Raw genomic sequence first — 24,543 nt, forward strand, 5'->3', positions numbered from 1 at the left:
AAACAACCTAGGTATGAAAGAGATGTCTTTATTCTGTTTCACTACTCAGTTTACATAATAATGGTAAAGGATTCTTGTTAAAGCTACTGAAATTAATTTAATGTAAACAAAGACCGTTTTGTGCAATGTGTGCCAACCTATGTATTAAGTACAACTACAACAGAATGGTCAAATGATTTCCACAATAATTTGCACAATAGTTTTTTCTACAAAACAATTATACAAACATAATAAAAAATATGCATGTTTTCATAAAATAAATAATTCCCATTTAACTGAAGAGCATAAAACAGGATAGAAAATACCAGCAATTTATTTGGGGTGGGGAATCTTTAACTACTCACATTCACCCATTTCTGCTGTTACTTTTCCCTTACCTTTAAGAAAATACTTATACAGGGAGCAATTAAATACTTTAGTGATTGCTTTTTTTATTTGTGAACACTTTGACAGCCTCTGGTCATTGAACATATCATTATAAGGAATGAAAAATTTTAATTAAAAGTTAAAACCAGACTTTAATTATACATATCGTGCCAAACAGTTCAGAATCAGATAATAATGTGGACTACTCTGCCTCTCCTCTTCCCCTTTTTTTACATTAACTTTACTACTGGTTTTAGTAATCACACTTGCAAAAATAAATCCATTGTACACTCCAGAAATCTGAAATTCACCATTGGTCATAAATAATGTTTAAACCTCAGACAAGTTGTGTTGCTTTTGAGCTACAAACCTTACAAACTAAAGCTAACAACATTTTGAATGCCCTATTTAATAAATTCATTTTCCACAAGTCTAAGTTCATTCTCTACTTTAAAAAAATTAATCCCCTAAAACTTATCAATTCAGTGTATTTCCAGCTTTTAATAGGGCACTGTTTCAGGATCATGAAATAGATAATTCAGGGCATTAGGTTCATTTACTGTCAATCAGATATGCATAACAGAAACACCGATTAAACTGCTATGGAAGTAAAAATAATACGTCATGTTTGCTGGTTAGAAATCTAAAGTAATTGTTTTTATTATTATTTTTGCAATGTGAGAACTAAAACCAAATGATGCTTTATTGATGGTATAGAAGTTTCCCTGTTTCATTGAGGTTTTTTTTTTTCTGAAAGCTGTCATTGCTGAGTTATTAATGAAAATACTTCAAAAACTGTTCTAGTGATATAGTGCTTGCACACCAAGTCTCAGTTCTAACGCATTGCTTTTTAATGCTATGCAATTCCTTTCATACCTCCCCTTCTGAGATTTTTTTAAATGTTGTCAGTTGCCTTCAAATTTCAGTGTGACCAGCTGTTTCAAGGCTTAATGTGCCAATAGCTACTCATCAGCCACAGGCTATCAGTTTGGTACAAAGCCTTTCTGTGGGTTGTGGAATAGAATAGGAAGCAGAACTTCCATCCAGTATCCTGGGACTGGATAGCCTTGTTATGAAAAGACAGAAAAACTGCATCAGCTGGGGCACATACTAGACTGGACTTCCCTTTTTGATTAATCCAACAAAGTTTACTTCAGAGCTCTACAAACATAGAGCCTTGAAATCTCAGTATTTCTCTTATCGCCTGTTCCCCTCTTAGTCACTAGGGCTAGAAGATTACTGTATTTTTTCCCCCCATTCACATTTATAAATTCCAGAAGGTTCTTCTAAACAAATCCAATCAAATTTAACTGGATCTAATTTGATTAGGCAAAGGAAGAGTTCTGGGCTTCCAGACCCTCTTCATTCAATTACTTTTGTTCATCAATGGTTTTCTTGAAAGTATCAAGAATTTGTTTATATTAATACTTTTTGCAATAAATGTCATGCGAAAATTAATTATATTTCTAAATGTTTATCTAAATATTTTGGTAATTTCTGAAAGCAGATAGTGTAGGGAATTAAATGTAAGAGGGAAGCAAGTGTAGTGGTTTACTTCAACGGAAGGCTGCACCATTCTCTTAATGATGTACTGAGACCAATTAACCTTACTGCACCTTCTTACTTTCCTTCAGAATGGCACCAGAGAATCAATTTGCACCCAGGTGTCCTTAGGAGCCACTGGTAGAGTCAGGTGATCAAGATTCGTACTAATACAACTACTGAAGTAACACTGCTATCATTTAATTTTTAAGTATCCAATTGTACATCTTACTTAAGTACATGGTAACGCTAACTGATAGCTATGCAGTTTTAAGAGTAAGAACTGCTTGTTTAGGGGGAAGAGATTCTATTTTCCTATTAAAGAGATTTCCATCACCTGTCCTTTTCCTTGATTTCTGTCAAACCAAGGAAAAAAACTGATCAAAGAACTGCTAGAATGCTCCTGACATACAGCTTATTTTATTACTAAGAGAATTAAACCTTTTTTTTTTAATTGTGGAAAAGTACATAATTTCCATAACCGGAATGGAGTTTACATGCAGCTGTTCACATGGAAAACTTAATTAAAAGGACTAGCCTGGTAGTAAAATCAAAGCACCCATTTTTAACAATTTCCAGTTTACTATAAAATATACAGATATTCCAGGGACCCAGGACCCATTTCTGGAACATTATAGTTTTATTCTTTCCTTATGAAAGTCACAGCTGAGTTTCATCCCTGTTTACTTCAGACTGATACTGACAGACACTCGCCCCTCTCCTGTTTCCCCAGCCCTGCTCTCATCACACCGCTAGCACTTCATTTCTGTCCAGTCACTCTTTTTTGGTACCAGTGGTAGTATTCCTGAAGCCGCACAATAAATCTGATCAGGAGAAAAGCAATCCAAATCATATCTAACACTCCTTTCCTCTGTCTCTCCAAAAGAAAAACTTCCCTCATGCCTTTAGGAGTTGTGTGTTAAATGCAGGATTGGGGATTACATTAACTCCTATCCAGTTACCCTAGGTTCGCTCAGTCTATCTAAAATATTCCTCTCGAAGCTGAAGTTATATTCAAACTTTCAAAACAAGCCTCCTCATGGAATCTATGCTCATCACAGAAGGGACACAATTCTGGAAAAACACCATGGTTCCTTTGTACCAAGTCTAGCTGCCTGAGTTTTCAAAAGGATCGCTTAATGATACCAATAAATTTATTAGTAAGACCTGAAAAACCCCGCATTACTTAAAAACTTCTGTAATATATACCAGACAATTTATTACATTTGCATTAAAAAAAAGCAAAATAGTGTGTATAATCCAGGTAATTGAGGTCATATATATATATAAATTTATTAGACAACACAATTTAAGTTCACCATCAGAAAATTACATACCATTTTTGTGAAATCCCTGAACTTGATTTTAATTTTTATGTTTCCAGGCAGAAATGTTGCAACTTGCATTTTGACCAAATACTGTACTATGTGGTGGTTTTTTTTGGAAACAGGATTGCTTCTCTGGAGATTTTGGTCTCAGCAGCTGATTGTCCTTATGGTTTAAAACAGAACACTCCTAGGTTAATAAGGAAAAGTTAATTTTAAAACCACTTCCACAAAAATTCTCCAAAAGAAACAAGATCCAAACTTACTATCTGAAAAATTTCAAGTTACAATTAAAACCTTAGCCTCCCATCTCTCCCGTTCTGAAATGAAAAAGAAATGAAAGATCATGTTTTCTCTGCACAAATCTTTGAGATGTGCTGTCGGCAAGAGTCTCTTCAAACCACGCATGCTCTGAACAACCCAGACTGGATTCTTTCAGCAAGTTACATCTATGCTTTTTTCTTTCCATTCTCTGTGTGTTCTATGTTGTGAGAGTTGAATGAACTCCATACTTAAATCCTCCACACTTAATGCACCCACACTTAAATTCTAGTCCAAAACACAAGGTTGGGCTTAGTCTAGATCTAGCAATTGAAAGGTTAGCAGTGGGAGAAGACAGCTGCAGGACATTGGTGAGTCTCTAGGGCAGGCTTGACATTAGACAATGATTCTGATTAATACAGTCATATAATCCACATCCAACGGGGTTACTGGGGCAAGAGTAGATGAGTATTTTTAGAAGATAAAATATCCATCTAGTCTTCCCATGAGGGCACAATTGTCCTAATCCTAAATGAGGATAGTTCAAAATTTGATGTCAATGGTCTGTAAGGCACCGTCAATCCACTCTTTACCTTGGCAGAGAAGTGGCTATTAGCACGTCAGATACAGGGTGTACCAGTTATAAACTGGTACTACTTGTCAGTATTGTCTCCCCTTCAAAGACAGTAAACAACACTAAAGAGGAGACCATAAACTATTAAGTTTATAAGACTGTATGACCATAATTACTAAGTGAGAGGAGATGATTTTTGCTCTGTGCTCCAAATAATCTAGCCTTGCTTCCCATTCTCTGGAAGAAGTAGAACTCCTTGCCATCAGTCAAGCTTGGGAGCCCTGCTAGATAGGTATTGTCTTTTGTAGGTTTTTTTGGTTTGTTTTTCAGATAGTCATTGAAGGGCATGTAATCAGAAGACTGGCCCAAGCAGGAAGTTCCCCACCAAGTCAGCATGCCAGGTATGGTCTAGGAAACTCGAGGCTAGTTTATGGAAAAAAGTAGTGGACAATCCCCAAAAATCTGCTCTTCTACAGGCATGCATTTAAAAACTTAGTGATGGGGGAAAAAAAAAAAACACACCAAAAAAAAAGGAGCAAGAACAACAAGAAGAAAAATAAGAGACAGACTACAAAACATCAGAAGCCATGAGCAGCCTCACAACTGCCTTTTATGCACATACTTCAGTTTCCTCTGAAACTGCCTTTGCCTGCATCATAGAACACATTTTATTGCCACCTTACAATATTTCTCCTGCGCGTATTCCTTGTTTTCAATATAATGCTTGAAATGATGCTCCATTACCATGCTCTCTGTTATCACCTGACAGTCTCTCCTCCCACTCAGGCTCCCTGAAACTGAATAAAATAGGGAATGCATGCCGTAGATGGGAAGCCTATAACTTCTGTATCACAGTTCACTCCTACCTTTGTTCTAAGAAGCTGAGATTTATTCTGAAACACGTTAGTGTTCACATCATTTTCTCGGCAACTGTTTTCAGTCCCCGCAGTATCCATAATGCTGCTTCCACAAGTCTGGGTATTATAACCACTGTCCACCTGAAATCAAGAAGCAGGGCTTTAAAAATGTACTGCAATTTATCACAAATAAACCCCTCAAGATTCTCATACCTGATATGACTTGCATTTGATTAACAGAACTTAATCCAACAAACCAACTACCATCAGTTAATTACAAAAGCAAATTGTAAACTGGTCTGTCGGAATTAGTTTGGATTCAGTTAAATGCATTACTGTACATAGTAACACAAAAATAATTTATAATTGCTATGCTAACTCCACAGAGAGAGGAAAAAGGGGATGGGGAGAAGGAATAAAAGTCACAATACAACCTGCATGCCACATCCAGTAAGACAAAATAGACAGTTTCTTCCAAAATGTTGTACATACTAGAAGCTAGTATGTTGAACTCACTTTATAGAGAAGCAAAAAAAATTTTTATTTATTACCTGAATACTACTGCTGTCACAAGGAATTGCGCTGCTTTCTGCAAGAGGTGACATGCACATGCGAGAGTTTTCAATACTGAAAGTAATCCCTGTCATAAAACTGGTTATTGGTGCATTGCTATTGCCAATTGTTTCTTTTATCCAAGTGTTTTCCTCTGACACTTCAGCTGCGTCAGCCATATCTACAGTATTATTTTCCTTTGAGCCTTCTATATCCTGAAATGACGACAACCTTTGATGACAAGCTTCTGAGCGATCTGGTGTAATAGACACAGTTGCTACAACGAGATGTGTACCATGTGCAAAAGCATCACTGTCTTGCTGACGTAAGTTTATTCCATTCTCCATTTCTGGGAACCGAGCTTCTGCTGGAGAAGTGTTTTCCTCGTCTTCCTCATCCTCACCACGATTTTCAACTGCAATTGGTATTCTAATGACTGAAGTTTGATACTGGGCAGTTCCTCTACATGCTCCAAGCCTCATAGGAGAACAATTTTTAATTGGAGAACAACCATCTATATAAGGACTTCTTGTACTTGGGGGTGTCATTCTATTTGAGGATGAAGAAATATCTGGAGAACAAAAAGTAAATTTTCTTTGGGCTGTCCACAGAAGAAAAACAAAAACAAAAACAAACCAAAGTTATTCTACTAGATATCAGATGGAGTTAAAGTCATCATCCTCAAAACTCTCCAGTCCTTTGAACAGTTACAGCCAACTACAGAGTATTTCACTGAGCACTGCCTCCTGGCTCCAAGGGGGAGTTTAAACTGCATTTAAACTATCATGGTAAAGGCAAGTTTTAATCCCGTTTTTACCACCAAATTTGTTTCCTATTACACAGTTTTTTGTATCCCAGGCCTCGCACTTTTAAAAGGCAATACTACACACAGTTCACAGCAAAAATGCGTGAAGGCTGGTTCTGTGGCTTTTTTTTTCTGAAAAAAAATGTAATTACACATTCTTTATAGGCATTTTTTAAAAATAGGGGTAGCAATAAAATTTTTAAGAAAATCAGACCTATGCAAGCTCCATACATAACAGTGCTGAAACACCACAAGGCTCATTAAAGCAACGCCATGTATAAACGTGGCTTTAAGTCTTTCCAGGCCATGGATGAAACATGGAAGACTGACATTTTCTAGACAAACAAGGATGCAAAGTGTTCATTATTTCTTCACTAGTCAGTTTTATTTAAAATAATCTTAAGGACCAAATTATTTGAAAACTCAAGCTAAACAGTCTTTGTCCCATTAAAATAGTTCAGGTTAGGCTAAACTAGAATTGTGACCTGACTTAGTTCAGGCATATGGCTTTAAACCTTCTCCTCACACTACATTAATCCTTTAAATTGTTTTCATTCCTATTAGGTCTCAATTCCTTCTTCTAAAACATCTTCCCTAGTTGATTTTTTGCAAGCAGATACACTTCACTGTTTCACATCATGAAGGTATTTCACTGCTAAACCGTAAATGTGTCGTATAGGAGGAGACTGCTTGTCTGCCAAGCACTGTAACTTGTCTCCAAACAGAAAAAAAGTTCCAGTAAGAATGCATCAGTTTTTATAATTAAAATATATAAATCAAGAAAGAATAATACACATACAATTAAACTATACCTGACAGTGGTGTCTTTCTTATGTGAAAAGCAATTGGCGAGAAAGTAGGAGAACCATTATGTGCAGGAGACCCATCTGGAAATGTGGGACTGGTTATACTTCCCAGACTATAAGCCCTTGCTTCTCCCTGGATAGGACTTGAGGAAAACTGACCCTTCAGTTTAAAAAAAAAAAACAAAACAAAACAAAAGTCAAAGTTTACATTATGAAAATTTGTCTAAGAGGTATATATAAAAAGTGCTCTAATTAAAAAACTTAATATGTCAGCTCTGAGGAAAACTACTCCTGTACACTGTACAATGACCATCTCTATCATCCGTTTAGCTTAAACGTTCCAGCTGCAGCTCTTCACCTGAACATTATGCCTCCACATAGGAAAAGAGCAATGGACTCAAACTGTCACATAATACCAACCAAGACTGTAATATCCATTATATTTAAGTACTACAAGAAGCCTAAACAGGGAATTAATGCTATCTGTGTATAAAGTCAAGTATTTAATCTCAATTTCTTACTCATAGCAACGCAGATGAAAGCCAGCCACTGTATTTTAACGGAATCTGTATTATCTGAATTAACTAACTCAGCAGGAGACAAAATACTTTTCCTTAACAAAAAAGGAATAGTGGTTGTGATCTTGCTTAAGATTATGGTACAAAAAGAAAAGTCACTTCTAGCAGTATAATTATGTTGTAGGAATTATTTTCCAGGTTACCATAGTGAGAACTTTTTTTTTTTTTAAGCCACACTCTTGCTGGGGTACTTTTTTCCATGTACTTCAGCTGCCAAACAGATGAAACCATACCACCTAAACAAGTTTAGCTGTGCTATGTCCACCTGGGAATAAGATTTATCTCGATTAATTTAAAAAACAGACATTATGTTCTGTGTACTAATAAATGTCTATTCATCTTAAATCTCTGGTCAATGGAAAAGAAAAAAATATATTTAGCACTGCATTCAAAGATTCACAAGTAATTTCTTTCACCATAAATGAGTTTATGAAGTATAAGGGAAATAATTATATCACCTGTTCATATCAACTAGTATTTTACATGGCAATTAATGGATTTAAACAGGCTTTTTTTTGTTTATACATTTTATTTAAAAAAAAAAAAAAAAGGTTTCAACATGCTTTCAGGAAGTCTTGTATACATATCAATTCCCACTTCCTTTTCATAACACAAAATTAAAGCATAATTCCTTCTATACAAAAGAATAGCAGCACAACATAATAATTTGATCTAATAAAAAGTCAGTAATGTATTCTTTCAAGACTTTTTTTGTTCACAATTTTTTTCTGAATTTGGTATTGGAAAAAAAAAAACAACCTCCTTTAGTCTAATACCTACTCTCTCAAAAAGCAGTTGTAGCTTATTAAAAACATGGTTGTTCATCCTGTGAGGTCTGCTAGAACACAGAATCGGTACAGCCTGCTTTAAGAACTACTCTTGTGCCAGCTAAGTCACATCCCATCCAGCCCCCAAAAGAGGCTACTTACTGAACTAGATGTTTCCAGAGGGCTCCTGCACCGGACTGGAGATATGTCAATTGAACAAAGCACTCCAAGTGGCTGACTACCGCAGGGACTATGCAGAGAAGGGGACAAACACTCAGATACATTTCCATTTTCTTCTAAAAACAGCTTTCTTCTGAGTGATGAGGAGCTCAGATTTTCCTGAGACTGATCTGCAAATTCATCAGTTCTAAAATATTCACCTAGAAACATGGAGAAGTCATTTCCAATAAGAATGCAAGAAACAAAAATATCTTCCACTCCAGAGACATATATAACTACATTAAAACACTGAATCCAATTTACCAATACAGCAAGTAATTAATCTCATTTAGGCACCTATCACAAAAGATCACTTGTTATCATTACAAAAAGTCAACTCTGTCTACTAAGGTTCCATTTCTGCCTACCATCCTTTAATACTAAAGTCTGCATTTAAAAATAAAAAAAAAATTGGTTAGCACCTACATACTGGCCTTTTCCCAAAATTGTATTATTTTTCACATTTGAGTTGTGAAAAAGGGGTTATTACACTATCCAAAGAGAACTAGACTCTTTTTCAGGTCTCCTACATGCTTTGATGGTCATCGTGATACATTCAAATGCAAACCAGATTCAACTTGAAGAAAGTCAAAGCAGTTAGCAGTTTACGGTAGAAGAACATATGGACGTTAACAAAGACCCATTAAAATACACTGAGGCTTACCAGATTATTTTATTTTCTTGTTCTTGCTCTATTCTAATTGGATACTTCTTGCAGAAGAAATTTTCCATGAATTCACAAACTATGCATTGATGGAAGCATTTTTTAGAAGAATCATGAAAGCAATAGATATATTTCTGTTTTTCTGCTTTAATTTTGAGGGTCCACAATGAGGATTGTGAACTTCAATACTGGGACAGGAGCACACAGTGAAAAACCTCTGAGCTGGCTATACCCACTATTCCTATATTTGAACTGTTAAGAACAGGCCTTTCCAGCCCCATTGCCTGAGAAACTGGCAAAAATTGCTTAATATACCAGTTATAATCTGATAATTAATTTGGCCTCTTGTGTTCCCATGCAGCAGTCATGGCTTTTTTGCCACCTTACAACTTCTAGTCACCACCACGGCTTCAGTTAAATTAAAAGCACAGAATTATAGCAGAGCTTTTTTCAAGGCAAGGCTGGGCTATGAGCCCCATGGCCAACAATCTGTAAGTCTAATAGTTCTGCTAAGTTTAATAACTGCTGTGTTTGGGGGAAGCAGGGGATTTCTGCTGAGTACCTTTCATGCATTCAGATTTGTTAATCAGTTTCTAATTGTCCTCCATATCCCTCTTTTATCTTTACGTCTACACTCAAATCATGTAAGTCAGATGTCCCATGCAACACAGTAAGTGTCTATTTAGAACACATACTTAGAACTTTCATTCATACACTAGGTTTTCAGTATTTGATAAGACAAAAAAACACCTCAGCAAACAACACAAATACAAGTTTTCTATTTAGGCATTCATAATTAAATTTAGATATGACACAACATACCTAGTATTTTCTCTAAATTAAAATCCACTGGCAAAGACAGCACTGTCTGACAAGCAGCTGCAATGAATAAAACCAACAAAATTAGCTTGCAGTGACCTTTTACTAGAACTGTAGAAGCAAAAATTCACTTTCAAATTGCACTGCAATTGAGCTAGTTAAGTTACAGTTACAATAAGGAAAAGTGTTGATTAAAACTAGGATTCTGATCTGGCAACACTATCTATATGCAGCACTCAGGACTAGAGACAAAAAAAAAAACCAAACACAAGGGTTGTAACACAAAAGCCTCTAGAGAATCATTCTTACATGAGGAGAGATGTCTCTGAAGAAAGGAAGGATTCAAAAGGAAATGGGAGAAAGATCATCAAAATATTCTGGGGAAAAAGACTTCCTATTTATCTAAAATGAAAGTCTTAAGATTCCCGCTATTTATTTGGCAGAGAAAATAATCAAAGTTCTCTAAGCCACAATGATCCAACCCATTAAAAGTTTCTTGAAACTGTAGTTTACCCATAAACTTGAGGCTTATATTCACTCTTTAATTCAGAAAAAGTGCATACATTGAGTTGGAAAAAAATGCACTCTGTAGAGGACTTCAGCTTTTACTTCTGAAAAAATTATGTAAGTATAATAGAATTAAATTACTGTGAAAAATTGATATTAAAATTAATGGTTCCATACAAAATTATTTCTACAGGAATATTAACAAAAAAAATCATTCCGTTTTGAAATTAAATAGCCATTAAAAATGGGTTATTTCGCTTCAGAAAAAGCCTGTAAAGTCAGACATTGCCTTTTACCCACCATTGCTTTTCCCAGGCTGCAAAGCAAGCTGTCTTCCAATTGGAGAAATGTTATTTAGATCTATAGCTGTAAAACAGATAAGAACTTAAATTTAAGCATGCATTGCATATAGTTGTGAAATCTAGCAGCAGTAAGTTAGAATATCTAATACAACCAAACAAAAATTTTGCATCAAAGTTTGGAAGAGACTAGAAAGCAGTAGTAAAGAAAGGTTACCATTATACCTGATTAAGAGAATTTCAGCATCTTTCTATTAAAAAAAAAGCTTAGTAAAATAGCATCAACTTTGCCCAAATCTTTGTCACCTGGAGCCTCCTCTACATTACAGATTTAAAACAAACCCAGTTTACGCTTAGCCAGCCAGGCTGTGTTCCAGTAAAACACATTTCCAGAAAACCATGCAGTCTGGACTTGAAGACAAAGATGAAGAATCTACCACTCCACCCTTTTTATACAGCTAAGGACACATTAGACCATTTTCTTTCACCACTCACTCACTTTCCCTGGTCTAGGATTGTGGCTTATGTTCTTTGTCAGAGTAGTGATGATTTTACAATTGACAAATAAAAATACACTATGCAACAGCTACATCTCCTTGATAAAAATATTTTAACAGTTTAGCCTCTTCCAAATCTTGTAAAAATCCCCAAACGCTTATTTAAAAATTCCTTACTTGACAATTTCTCCAAAAGCTAATTTTGGGTGGACACACAAAGGCAACCTACATTTAGTAGAATTAAGCTGAGAAACTTGCTTCCCTTCATGTTCAGTCCAAGGAGAAGGAACGATGAGTCTTTTTGTGAAAAACTAGAGTAGAATAGAAAGAAACCATCCAAGCATTTTTAAAAATTGCAGACTCTCAACTGAAATTTATATTACTAACCTGAGCAAGAAAAATTTAAGTAATACCTTTTGCTACTGACAGATCTGTATTTTAAGAATTCTAACTCCTCCCTCCCCCAAACCTATAGCTATCCCTTATACCCAAAATATATTTCATTATTTCAAGCCAGAGTAGTTAAAGAAAAAACAATTTGAAGAAAATCTCCATATTCTTTATGACACATAGCACCTCAGATCTTTCAAGTCTGCCAAGTGAAAACTAAACAAAACTATACTTTTTGGCAGTATTATTAGTGCATTTGACTAAAATGGTTAGCCATGAAACATTTATGAGTACTAGCACTTCAGTCTTTTTCTCTGAACCAGAAACTCTATCTGCTGTCACAGTTGCACTCTAGAACACTCTGATGCTGAGGAGATGAACACTACTACATAGCTTCAAGAAATACATGGCAAATTCTGTTCTCACAATAAAAGCAAGACTCAAAGCAACTGAAAAAAACCTAACCTTGAAACACCCAAATATTAAAGGTATAATTTTCATGAGAGACATTGTTTCAAGCTGTTCAAATGCATAATCCATTAGTTTACGCCTCACAAAGAAGAAATATCCTTTTTAATGCAGATTTAAGAGTATCTTAGCTGTAGGTCAACTACATAGCACCTGTATGGAATCATATAGAGAAACTGGTAACAGCATGATACAATATAAAGAGGTCAATGACACTAAGGAAGACTTGCCTATCAGAGTCTTATTTTATTTTATTTTTTTAACTGAAATTGAAATAATATTGAAGATTTCTATAGTGAAGATTTTAAACATTTTACTTTTCCTTCTCTGCTAGACAAATGAATAGTAAAAAGTAAAATGAAAAATGGATGGAAAGAATGACAAGCTACCAGAAGAAAGTCCTGCCTCCAACTTAGCAGACTTTGGAATAAACAAAAAAATCGCCAAGGTTCTGCTATATTTTAAAAAATGTAATAAAAGAAATCAAGCCACCTAACACCAACGGCTACTGTAAAACTCAAAATACTCAATAATTATTTTAACCTTAAATTAGCTACTTATAAGAGTTATCTTACAGGTACATTCCCACTAATCAAGCAACATGAAAGAAACAATATCTCCTGCTTTGACCTACAGGTGTGTGAAAGAAGATGGGGAGAAAAAAAACATTTGGATTCCAAGAAGAACCGCAAGGGATGAAGACACAAAATTACTTTCTTACTGCCTGGTAAAATATAACAGGCTTCTGGGTTTTAAAATCCTATAATAGATGTGGACCTTTTTTGTAGGTATGTAGCTAAAACAAATCAATACTTGATAGCATAGAAAGTTTTGTTACCTCTTCAATGGCTTTTTGCCTTCTATCTTCTGTCTCCTTATCAATTCTAAGTAACAAATGGAAAATAACTCAGTTATCAAAGCCATCACATAATTGGAAAAAAAAAGAGAAGTTCAACTATGTAATCTTTTACAGATGCTTAAGAGAAACATTACAAATGAAATTGCACTAAACCCTAAATCTTATGACATTTTTACTGTTATGTGCAATAATCTCATACTATAAATTTAGGAATATAAATGTACTTCTCAGTTACTTCAGTTCATCTGAAAAAGATCAGTACCATTTATAAGTACAGATTTGCAAATCTTCTATTTACTCCTTGCATCAGCAAGTATTTTTGTCTAAACAAAAACTCAGTCATAACTGATCTTCCAAAATAATCCATTTAATTATGTTGAACTTGTCATATGACTAGATTTTACTATTAAAGTTGCCATGAAATTATGCTTACAAGGAATCTCACTATAAGATCAAGCAAAATAAAACACTGAGCTGTAAGAAACAAAAGGGCAACAGAAGATATTCATAGAATGTTTGCATACTCAAATTCCTGCCACAGCCCACTTTCTCAGCACGGGGTTCCCCCTTTCAAATAGCTAGTCTGCCATATTTTCTTCAGTTCAGGATACAGTATCATATTTCAGTTTGAATCAATTAACACATTCCCTTATGCAGCTTTTAACCTAGTTTAAAAAAAAATACTGTAGTTACTTCAGCCATCTTAAAATTATGTGTGAGTTTCTACATTTATATTTCCTTTAATGGTCACCTTCAAGTCTCACTTCCAGTTACTTTTATGTAGTTTATAAGCTTCAAAAAGATTTACAATTAATATTCATCATTGTCTTAGCTGAATCATTTAATACTTCCATGCATAATTAGTATACCTGAATTACACTTGAATAATTTTAGAAATCAGTCAGATAACAGACAAAATTAGCTACACAAAAACATGTAGATGCACCTATACACACATTAACTTCACCTCACAGCCCTCTTTCTTTGATGGTAATCAGACTTTTAATAGATCTGCAACAGCTGGACATGCCATCTTCAACTATATCTGCCTAGATGATGCTAAAGTGACATTTCTATGAAGACACTTGCACAAAAACCAGTTATTGTACATAAAAAAGCATACCATCATCATATATTTACGCATAGTGGATCATACGGGTTGGACTAGACGACCTTTGAAGGTCCCTTCCAACCCAAACTATTCTATGGTTCTATGAGTAATAAGCATCTCTACAAGCCAGATTCCAAAGGAGAAACAGAGGAACTGGAAAAAGAGCTGCCACTAAAAGTGCTGGTTAGTTGAAAAGAAGGTGCTTTTTCTTTTCTCCAGGAAAATAACAAAGTGAAAACGTTATATGTATTTAGCAAGAATAAGAACAAGCCTGTCTTATATGCAGCTTCAAGCAACAGAGCACTTGCAACTGTGACACACAGTATACAAGATGCAGTACAGATTTTTGTAATACTTAAGATATAATAGCATAGCATGCAATTTAGAAACACTGAATTTCTATCAGCAGAAATAAAAAAGGAAGAGGAAGGTTTACGGACAAGACTGTCACATTAGCAAAGTGCAGGTCTGCTCAATTACCAACAGACTTCCTATTTCTCATTAACACAGTCTGCCAGAAAGAAGTTCTATAATTTTATAAGCAGTGCAATAAACACACAGCACATAGATGACACCCAGTTTATGGAAACAGTAATACTGTCCAAAAGTCCACACGTGATACACACTTACACTCCACAAAGTGCTCATGAGCTTTTACACTATGCTGGTACCCAAACTGTTTTCGCTACATAAAGGAGAATTAATAGTTTGGAATATTTATACATCAAATTTCTTATGCTTGTGGGTCTTTGCAACTACTTGAGAAAACTGCTTGTTAACAAGCATTATTAAAACGGCATATATAGTTTGTGTAACATTATGCATGAGCTTCAAAATCTCAATTCACTTATCAGAAACTCTTAACGTCAAAACCTGTCTTTATGACAGTTTAGTTTCTATAAAACAGTAGTTTGAAATGTAAATTAAAATCAGTCATCATACAAAACCTTATACACACCCACATATATGCATTTAACCATGTACAGTTTGCAGCCACCAGAAATAACCACCCCAGTCTGTACTACACTGAAACATGCAAGCATGGACACAGCAAATCTACACATAGACAAACTAGCCTCTTTCTAGTCCTATCAGATTATTAAAAAAAAAAAAAAAAAATAAATCACAGTGGGTATGAAACAGTGGGACAGACTGAAAGGATCCACTGAGACAACACGCTTGTATCTATAGGCGTCTGCACTAATCATCATTGGAATTGTCACTCAAGCCAGCTAAAGCTAGCTGGCTTTCCCAACTCTAGCCTTCTGCAGGAGTCCCAAAGACCAAAGCAGCTTACGCTTCGTAGGTCTCAGCACAGAACACTCTGGGAAGTTTAATTATGTTGTGGCAAGGAGCAGGAGAGGTAGCTTGGTAACAGTCACTGGCAAGACATTTTCTTGCTTCCGTTGACTGCTTTTATCTGGCTGTCTTCCAAACTACAATCGGAGTGAATCAGCAGTTCTTAACATTAAAAAACAGCGACACAGAGGCAGCCTCATCTAAATATTACATCCACATGAGGGACATATAAAAATCCATGTTAAAAGATTTGAGTAAGAAGTCTTTAATGCTTTGTGGAAATGTCAATAAAGCAAAAGAACAGTGTTCGAGTATTCAAGCTAAGTTAACTGCATAAGAACAGATGGTAAGTTACCTAGCATGACTCAAATACATTGCTTGGCGTCGAACATCTTCCGAGTCAATTTCCACAGGATTTATTAGAGCAAGCTGATCAATAGACCATCTAAACTTTCCTGGTGTCTAAAAAAAGAAATGGACATCTTAATGCCTGCTAGTCTAAAAAGATGAAAATAAAACTACAGGACAAATCTCAATGGAACAACACAATCATAACTTCCATATAATTTCTGTCAAAGACAATCAGAAGAGTTTCTATTTAAGCAATCTACTTAAAAAAAATGAGTAAGTCAAGTAGGCTTCTTTTCATCTTTCCTTGCAACCCCATACACACCATGCTTCACTCATAATGCCATACACAGTTCACAGGAAAACTAAATTCAGAAATAAAGCCTTCACCCTTTTATTTAACACTGAATTACAAAATACTCTTCAAATATCTATTTGAAAAAATAGAAGTGCAGTTAGGTTTTACTTGCAACCAGCCTGCTTAGCATTTAAGTAGGAACTGGTTCCACTTTAAGCAGGACAAGAGCATCACATCCCAAAACTGTCCTTTATCTGCTTTCAACTGGTTTTGGCACTTAGTGGGTATATCTTAACCTACTCATACACCTAATATATAAAGGAAAAAAGAGAAAACCACAAACACTAGAGGAAGGCAGGAAGACCAAGTGACAATGCTAATATTAAAAGCAGCATACTCCTGTAACCAGAAGAAACATCAAATGCCACCAAAATTATTTGGCTTAGTACATACGTTAAAGTACGCTAAATAAAATACACTTCTTAATGCATTGCAAAATAACAGCACGACATCTGCATAGTTACACAACTGAAGAGTAGATCTTACAGACGAGGATTTTGTTGATTTAAAGACCGAAGGACTGGAGACAATCTGCTCCTGAAGTGTGTAATAATCACTGGGACTTTCAAAAGGATTCAAGACTGTGACTCGTCCTGGAGTTTCTGGCGTTATCTGCATTTTAGCTTCTTTTGTATCACCCATAACAGTGAGCTATACCTAGAAAAAGAGAGAAGAAAAATGGAGGGGAAGGGGGAAAAAAAAAAAAAAAAAAGTTATAATTTTGACTTTTTAGGGTCACTTTGAAGGTTTCAGGAGGAGATAATCAATCATTTTTAAGGAACCAGAAACATTAAAAAGACTAACAAAAACGAAGTTAGTTTTGGCTTGGACCTACTGCCATGAGAAGCTGAAAAATAAGGCTCATACGAAGAACAACTAAAAATAAAAATAGAACCTATGAAAACGAGACAAAGAAGGACACTGAAAAGACGATTTAAAAAAAAAAAAACAAACAAACAAAAAAAAAACCCCAAAAACAAAACCAAAAGCAACACAACAACCAAAAACACCAGAAGAAACAAGACAGCGAGGAAGCCAAATCTGTCCCCGGAGGGCAGCTCACACACCAGCGGCTGGCACTCAGAAATAACGCGGCATTACCGCAGGAAAGGGGCGATCTCCCCGGGTGCCCCTCGGTGCCGGCCGGCCCCGTGTTCCCCACGAGCTGAGCGGCAAGCAGGGAGGGGAAACGGAGCCACGACGGCGAGAGGGGGGCTGCCGGCAAAGCCCCCTGGCTCTCCCCCGCGCCCGACAACGCCAGAAGCTTCTGGCAGCGGCGGGAAACAGCCGCACGGTGCTGCCCGTACGGCCGGCGGGCACTACCGCCCTCAGAAAGGCGCTAAACCCTCAAACCGCCACTCCCGGCCCCCGAGGGGGTCCCCTCCTCCCTCCCGCAACGGATGGGGGGAGCGGGACCGGCGCTCCCTCCCCCTCAGGCGGCTAAGGGGACGGGAGCCTCGGGAAAGTGCCCGCCCGCCCTCCCAGCCCCTTCTCCCTCTTTTCCCTCAGGACGGTGTCACCGAGCCTCGCCCCAAGCCACTCTGCCCGGTCCTCAGCGGCTGACGCCAGGCCAGGGGCCGCGCAGCAACTACCTGCCGCCGTTACCGGGCCGCCGCCGCCGCTACGCCCGCTCATACTCGCCCCAGATCACAGCTCCCGCCTCAGCCGCGCCGGGCGGCTCTTTAACTAGCCCCGCCCCCTCCCGGGCTCTGTCCAATCACGACACATCGTCTCCCCTGCCAGGCCAATGGCAGGGCGCTCTCTCTCTCGAACAGACCAATCGCCGGCGGAGCCGCTACACAAATTCGAAAGAAATCCCGCCCCTTTTTTCCGGCTGTTAAGCGAGCAGGTTCCGTTCGGGGCGTCACGTGGGGCGGGGCTGGGCGGGAGGATTTGAACGACGTTGGGGGAGGGGGGCACCCTTTCCGCTTCCGGGTAGGAGGTGAGGGGCGGTGCGGGGTCGCCATGGCGAGCAACGCCGCCAGTCTCAACGCGGTGCGGGAGACGATGGACGGTGGGTGGCGGGGGCGAGGTTGGGAGAAAGGCCTTGTGGTGGGGGCGGCAGCCTCGGGTCGGCTCTGGCCTCTGCGGCTGGGCCTTGCCCCGGCCCTGCTGCCCTCGCACCTCTCCGCAGGCTGCGGGGCCTTCAGCCGGCTCCGGATTAACTCTCGGTGCCTCTCCTGTGAAGGGGATCGCGGTTTGCAATAGCTTGAGGATTTAGTGCATAGCGACTTCTTTTTACTTCACGTTATGCCTGAAACACTTTAAATATGCATTTAGTGCTAGTATCTCCTGACCTCGTGTGACTTTTCTTGTTTTTTTTTTAATTAGCTGCTAAACATTCAATTTACATTACCATTATTCTTTAATATTTATGCATATGTGCAATACATACTTGTATGCATATACACTTGTTCTTTTTCATTATTTGACGTGATTAATGTGAATTATGTTACACGGCTCTGTGCATGTTGGAGTTAAACTGAGGGGAAGGACCAGCCCTGGGGTGTTGTAAGAGATAGCACCTCAGCTGCTCTGAACCCCAGTATCTTCTTTCTGTGAGTGGATCATGTGAGAAAACCAAAGTAAATTGCTGAAAAAAAAAAACAAACCATATTTAAAAAAAGTTTTGAGAAGGGCAGTCAGCGTTAGAGAACTAGAGTGGTTTCTGATACAAAGACCCTAGTGCCATGAAATGGGCAATGTGAGAGAAGTGGCACTGGCAGTAGTAGGAAATACTTTGGAGATGAGACGTGAGCAGAGTGAGTAAAGATCAGGTGTTCTTGTCTTCCAGCCTGACTGTGAGGAACCAAAGGAGGCTCCGGGGAGACCGTATAGTGGTTTTCCAGTACCTCAAGGGGGCTTACAAGAAAGATGGGGAGAGGCTGTTCAGTAGGGCCTGTTGTGATTGGGTGAGGGGTAATGTTTTTAAAATAGAGGGAGGTAGATTTAGATTGGATATTAGGAAAAAATTTTTATAATACGAGTTGTAGAAGACTGGCACAGGTTGCCCAGAGAGGTGGTGGATGCGCCATCCCTGGAAACGTTCAAGGCCAGGCTGGATGAGGCTCTGAGCAACCTGATCTAATTGGGGATGTCCCTGCTCCTTGCAGGCGGTTTGGACTAGAAGACCTTTGAAGGTCCCTTCCAACCCTATGATTCTAAGTGTTTCGTAGCAACTTGTAGTGTGAAACTCTGGAAGTCAATGGAATGGCTATGCCAAAAGGTCTTATGGATTTCAGGCAGAGTGGAAAGTTGCGAGGAAATCCCCTGAGAGTTGTTAAATATGGAGATTTTCTCTGGAAATACCCTAATGAGTGACTAGAGATTGTGTTCAGGAGGTATTGCTTTCTCAGGATCTTCATTTGCATTATAGTTATGGTTACTGTAATGTGAGTATTCCTTAGCAAAGACCTTCACGAATTGAACTGGTGTAAAAATTAGTGTTTCAGCCACTGATCTACTTGCTCTCACCCACTGCTGGTGACAAGGCAGGACTAGCAGGATTATTATGGCTATTCTGATGTTTCAAGAGGGTAAGACTATTCTGGGAAGCTGGAGGGAGATTTATTTGGGAAGGACAGTGATTCTAACTTCTTGTAACTATACTTAACACTGTACTTTCTCCACTTCTGCAGAAATGTTTTAGATGGGAGGGATGATATGCAGATTTAAAGACAAAGTAAGGCTTTTGAGAACCACTGTGGGAAATGTATTAGCCTTCAGATTTAGGAGCCCAGGGTTCCTGTGTAACAATGTGTGTATTTTATTTAGGATGGACATTCATAACTTAATCTCTTCCTGAGCTCAGAAGAAAACCAATTTCCATTAACTTAAAAATGCACTTGATCTTTGAAGATTTTCTTAGAGAGTCTTGGAAATACCTTAATGTTTGAACTTTTACTGCACTCAAATTGTTTTAGGTTTTTTTTTTACTGTTCAAAATAACATTAATCTTTTGAAATTTCCATTATAAAAATGTTTATTTAAGGTGCTTTAGTGAAGTAACTGAAAATGTAAAGCACTATGATAGCTATGTTGATGTAACTAGATTGTTCTTTATGAGGGCCCATCACAATGAATAGAAAAAAATATTTGTAGGATAATTTTTTTAGACCTTTTTAAATAGGACTCAAAATCCATGTTGTGTCATAATTTACTGCATTAAAAAATAAGCATCTAATGGAAGTAAATTAGTTGGTATTAAAAGAAGTATTATTTTATACCTTTAGTAGTTTACACAAGTAAACTGCTTAATCTAGAGTGTCAGATCTAAATATTTACTTAGCAGCTGTTCTCTGTAGGATTTTTAAGAGCTCAGATTTTTTTTTTTTGTGGAGAAACTGCTACATCTCTCAACACCTAAATATATTTTCTGTTAGAAACTAGTGACCACAGCTCTTGCTGACATAGGAAATTGGAACTTACCTTTAGTTAAATGTACTGTTCTGTCTTCAAATACATCACATGCTTAGTAAAATTTATTACAATATTTGAGTTGTTAAAGAAAGTAAGAATTGTTTGTTTCTGGGAAGTTGTCAGTCTTTCTTAGTAAGTTCTGTAACTCTTAATGTTCAGTGGCGTTTTATTGCAAATGCGTCAATTTGTTGTTGAATTTGGCTGTTGAAGATGCTTTCACCTGGACAGGGTGTGCATGCATAATGTGTTTGGAATGGTTTGCTTTCAGGCCAGTGGGAACAGAAAGCCTTGTTGAGGAGAAGGAAGCTCCTCTTGTCTGACAAACTGCTTTCATGTCTTAAATTTGTGTGTATTCTTAATTCAAGCTACTTGTGTGGGCTTCATGAGTATTATCACTCTTGGAGGTTGTTTTCGTAGCATCTGACATGTCTCTGTGACTTCAGTGCAATTGACTGGATGCATTAGGCCTTTAATTTCTTGGCCTGAGTAGAGCAGGACTGTGAGGGTGTGCTGCAGTGTGTCTTTGGTATACCAAAGTAGAATATTTTCATAGCTGTCAAGTGGGCAGTAGTTACTTGCCGTCCTGGCTTTACATAGTAAGAAAGACCTTCTACTTCACTTTCTCCTAGTTTGGGGGAGGTTTGATTACAGAAACAATGTGAATAACATCTGTTCAAAATCAACCTGTAATGTTAGAGGCTGAGCCTCAGGATGGAGATTACTGTAGCAACCAGAAATAAAATCTCAGTGAGTTGTTCTGTTACATATATAACAAAATGTTTGAGAATCAAAGAAAAGGAGCCTTCCAGGAAAGATTTGGAAGGGGAAAGAGATCTTTGGTTTTGCACAAAGCTGATGTGTGGTGCTCGATTTAGGTCATGTAAAAATCAAATAGTATTACTTATCCGTAAGCCAGTGTTAAGTGTTATCCTTAAACCAGACCTAAAGCTAGGTTTAGATATGGAAGGAGGTGGCTAGAAAACTCCTGACAATCTCTATAAAAGCTTTAAGAATGTGCTTCCAGTCCGTTTTATTAGGGCTTTGTCAGTATCTGGAGTTCAAAAGCACAGATTATTCTTATAGCCTACCTTTTACATAATTGGCAAGCATGTTAGTTACTGAATTCTTCACTTTTTTGAAACCTATTATCCAGTACTAAGTCTGCTGAACCAAAAGAAGCGTGGTATTTCTGTTAGAAGCTGTGGCTTCTAGCTCATGCTGGACAGCTGAATGTGAATGCTGTTGTTGAGATTCAGACTGCAAGAGTTTTCCACAACTGCCATGTTGACAGACTCTACTGTAGATATTAAATGTTGACAAATAACGTTTTCCATCATTGAAATTTCATGGTCTGTAGGGACTAAAGTGCTTTTATTTTTTTTCTGTTGCAGTTCTGTTTGAGATTTCAAGAATATTAAACACCGGCTTGGATATGGAGACATTGTCTATTTGTGTGCGGCTTTGTGAACAGGGGATAAATCCAGAAGCATTATCGTCTGTTATTAAAGAACTGCGTAAGGCTACAGAAGCTCTAAAGGTAATGCTTTTGCTTAAAAAAGCTTATAAATTTGTTTTTAAGAGTCAGATGTATGTTCAACTTACTATACTTCAATTTGTGAATTGCACTTTAAGATATGACTTAAAAATAAGTCAATTAAAGGAACTGTTCCATAGAAAAGACAGCTAATACAACTGAATGGAACATGAAGCAAGAAACGGTACAAATAAAATCTTTTCAGAAATAACTAGATTACCTCTTTTGAAGGAGAAAAAAAAACACAACCAAAACACATGGATTTTTATTCTGGGCATTTGTAGCTACCATTTCTCCCCTTATCTGCATCATACCACAAATAGATTGCTAATTTCTCCTTTAACCTGTATCACCTCATTTCTACAACCTCAGGCTTAATAGCACGTACGAGTACTTGTAAACTGGTATGTGCAGCTTGTTAATGCAATCTTCACATATTGCTTTTACCACATTAACCTGTACTTTGAATCTCTCCAAGGACAAACAAGAGGAGATTTCCTGGTGTGTGTATATATAGGGCTTTTTGTAATGTAGCATTTACCTATTTAGCTAGTAGAGAGGGTAACTATGGTTTTAAAAAAAAAATCCTCCTTGCCTTTTAAAGGATTTTCATTCTTTATTGTCTACCAATAAACATCATGGTTTCTTTTCCACTGCATCTTATATTTGTTTATTTCTGGGGAAGTGGAAGGGAAACCTGTATCTAGCCTGCTTATCTCTGTTCTTGAAGACTGCGTTCTGATTCTTAGAAAATTCAGCTTACAGATTTTCTACTAGGTGGATGCTAGTCAGGGCTATTTTTCACCAGTTTTCAAATTTTTTTGCTTAACATTTTTCATACTTATGCTCATGCGTATTTTATATTTGTGTACATGCTTAAATGTGTGCATACATACATGTTTAACTATGTGTATGTAAGTAATTGAGGGTGGTTTTACTACTTGCTTTGCTTTTTGTCATTCCCTTTGCTGTCCTTTGCCTGTTTGTCCCGTAACTGGCTTAAAATGTACCAATGTCAGTCTCCAACAACTGTACCTTGTTCGCTGGATTGAGTTGTTCAGTAATAAAAATACTTACTGTTGACCTTGATCAAGTAATTGGCAGTGTAATTTATGCAACTATGATTAGTGTAATTCTTCTAAGTTTTGTGTCAATAATTTATCTGTATGAGTGGGAGTAATAATTACTGTAACTTGTACAAAGAAGTAAACTCCAAAGGGAAAAAAAGTCTGTGCATTTGAGGACTTCTTTGAAAGCATTAGGGTAAAATGTACAGGATACAAGCTGCTCAGATACAGGATTTGCAGTTTACACAAGCAAACAGTAATGGCTGTGTTAATAAAAGCTAATGACAGTTGACAGGATTATTTTAAAAAATAGAAGTATTCATTAGAGAGTAAACCTACACATCTCATAATTTTTCTAAGGAGCTTATTTTTAGACTTTAAGTTCTCTTTGTACATTAAAATAGTTACAAGAAAAGATCATGATGTCTACTTTTGGTGACTTGCAGTACATGTTTTTTTTTTTCTGTTTCTAGGCCGCTGAAAACATGACAGGCTGACATGGGAGAAGATTTCTGTCTGAGAAGAATGCCAAGTTAAAGTTAACAGAGGCTTTGAAGATTGCCACTATTCAGAAAAGTTAAATAACCATGTGTGTGAAGGTTTCAGAATATTTCTGTAATCTTTTTGAAAAGGATGATGTACAGAATAGTTTTGAAAAGTTTTTTAGTAAGTTCACCAATAATATCTTTACTTGGTGTTTTTGTGAACTGTATGTGAATATAGTGGAATTGCTCTTTGGCATCCAGTATTTTTAAAACCATGTCAGATACTGCACACTTGCTGACCTTACTAGTGTGTAGCTACAGATATTGTTATAATGAGTATAGCTTGTTAATGCATACTTTAGAAGTGCTAATATATCCTGGTTTTTATCTCTTGCTTCAATGAAAAACTACACGTACAATTTTAGTTTTGCTTTATGGACCAGACAGGAATGAACGTCACCCTGACTTTATTTTAACTAGAGTAAGGGTAGTGACTTAAGTCTCAATCTGGAAGTAAGTAATAAAGCACTTTTGATAATGTAGATAATGACTTGTCCTTTTGATTCAAATTGCTGGGAAAAGTGTTTTTAACTTGGATAACAAAGGAACTTCAGTTATCCATGCAGAAATGTAAGTTTAAATTCTAGATTACACAGAATATTTTAGAGTTCAGATGCTACATTTATTATATTTGTTCTGACTACTACACCTAAAAATATTAAGGCTATATTGTTGCTTCCTAGTTAAAGCATATATGAGAAGCATTG

General features: G+C 37.1%; 2 protein-coding genes across 2 annotated transcripts; one reads left to right on the forward strand and one right to left on the reverse strand.

Annotated features, from left to right (window-relative positions):
• Positions 1 to 1,456: 1,456 nt before the first annotated feature.
• On the reverse strand, positions 1,457 to 17,890 carry BORA (BORA aurora kinase A activator). The gene is given in 12 exon segments (XM_086771785.1): positions 1,457 to 3,423; positions 4,935 to 5,066; positions 5,477 to 6,078; positions 7,095 to 7,248; positions 8,596 to 8,813; positions 10,139 to 10,195; positions 10,943 to 11,008; positions 11,668 to 11,749; positions 13,135 to 13,180; positions 15,921 to 16,027; positions 16,758 to 16,928; positions 17,864 to 17,890. Coding segments are annotated over 11 exon segments (1,806 nt in total). The 5' UTR covers positions 16,914 to 16,928; positions 17,864 to 17,890; the 3' UTR covers positions 1,457 to 3,237.
• Positions 17,891 to 18,229: 339 nt separating this feature from the next.
• Positions 18,230 to 23,981, forward strand: MZT1 (mitotic spindle organizing protein 1). Its single transcript, XM_086771786.1, has 3 exons — positions 18,230 to 18,285; positions 22,082 to 22,227; positions 23,765 to 23,981. The coding sequence occupies exons 1-3, from the start codon at positions 18,237 to 18,239 to the stop codon at positions 23,786 to 23,788; spliced, it is 219 nt and encodes a 72-aa protein (XP_086627912.1). The 5' UTR covers positions 18,230 to 18,236; the 3' UTR covers positions 23,789 to 23,981.
• Positions 23,982 to 24,543: the final 562 nt, after the last annotated feature.

The sequence above is a fragment of the Chlamydotis macqueenii genome, chromosome 1 (genome assembly GCF_036417535.1).
Source record: "Chlamydotis macqueenii isolate bChlMac1 chromosome 1, bChlMac1.mat, whole genome shotgun sequence".
NCBI classification, from domain to species: Eukaryota; Metazoa; Chordata; class Aves; order Otidiformes; family Otididae; genus Chlamydotis; species Chlamydotis macqueenii.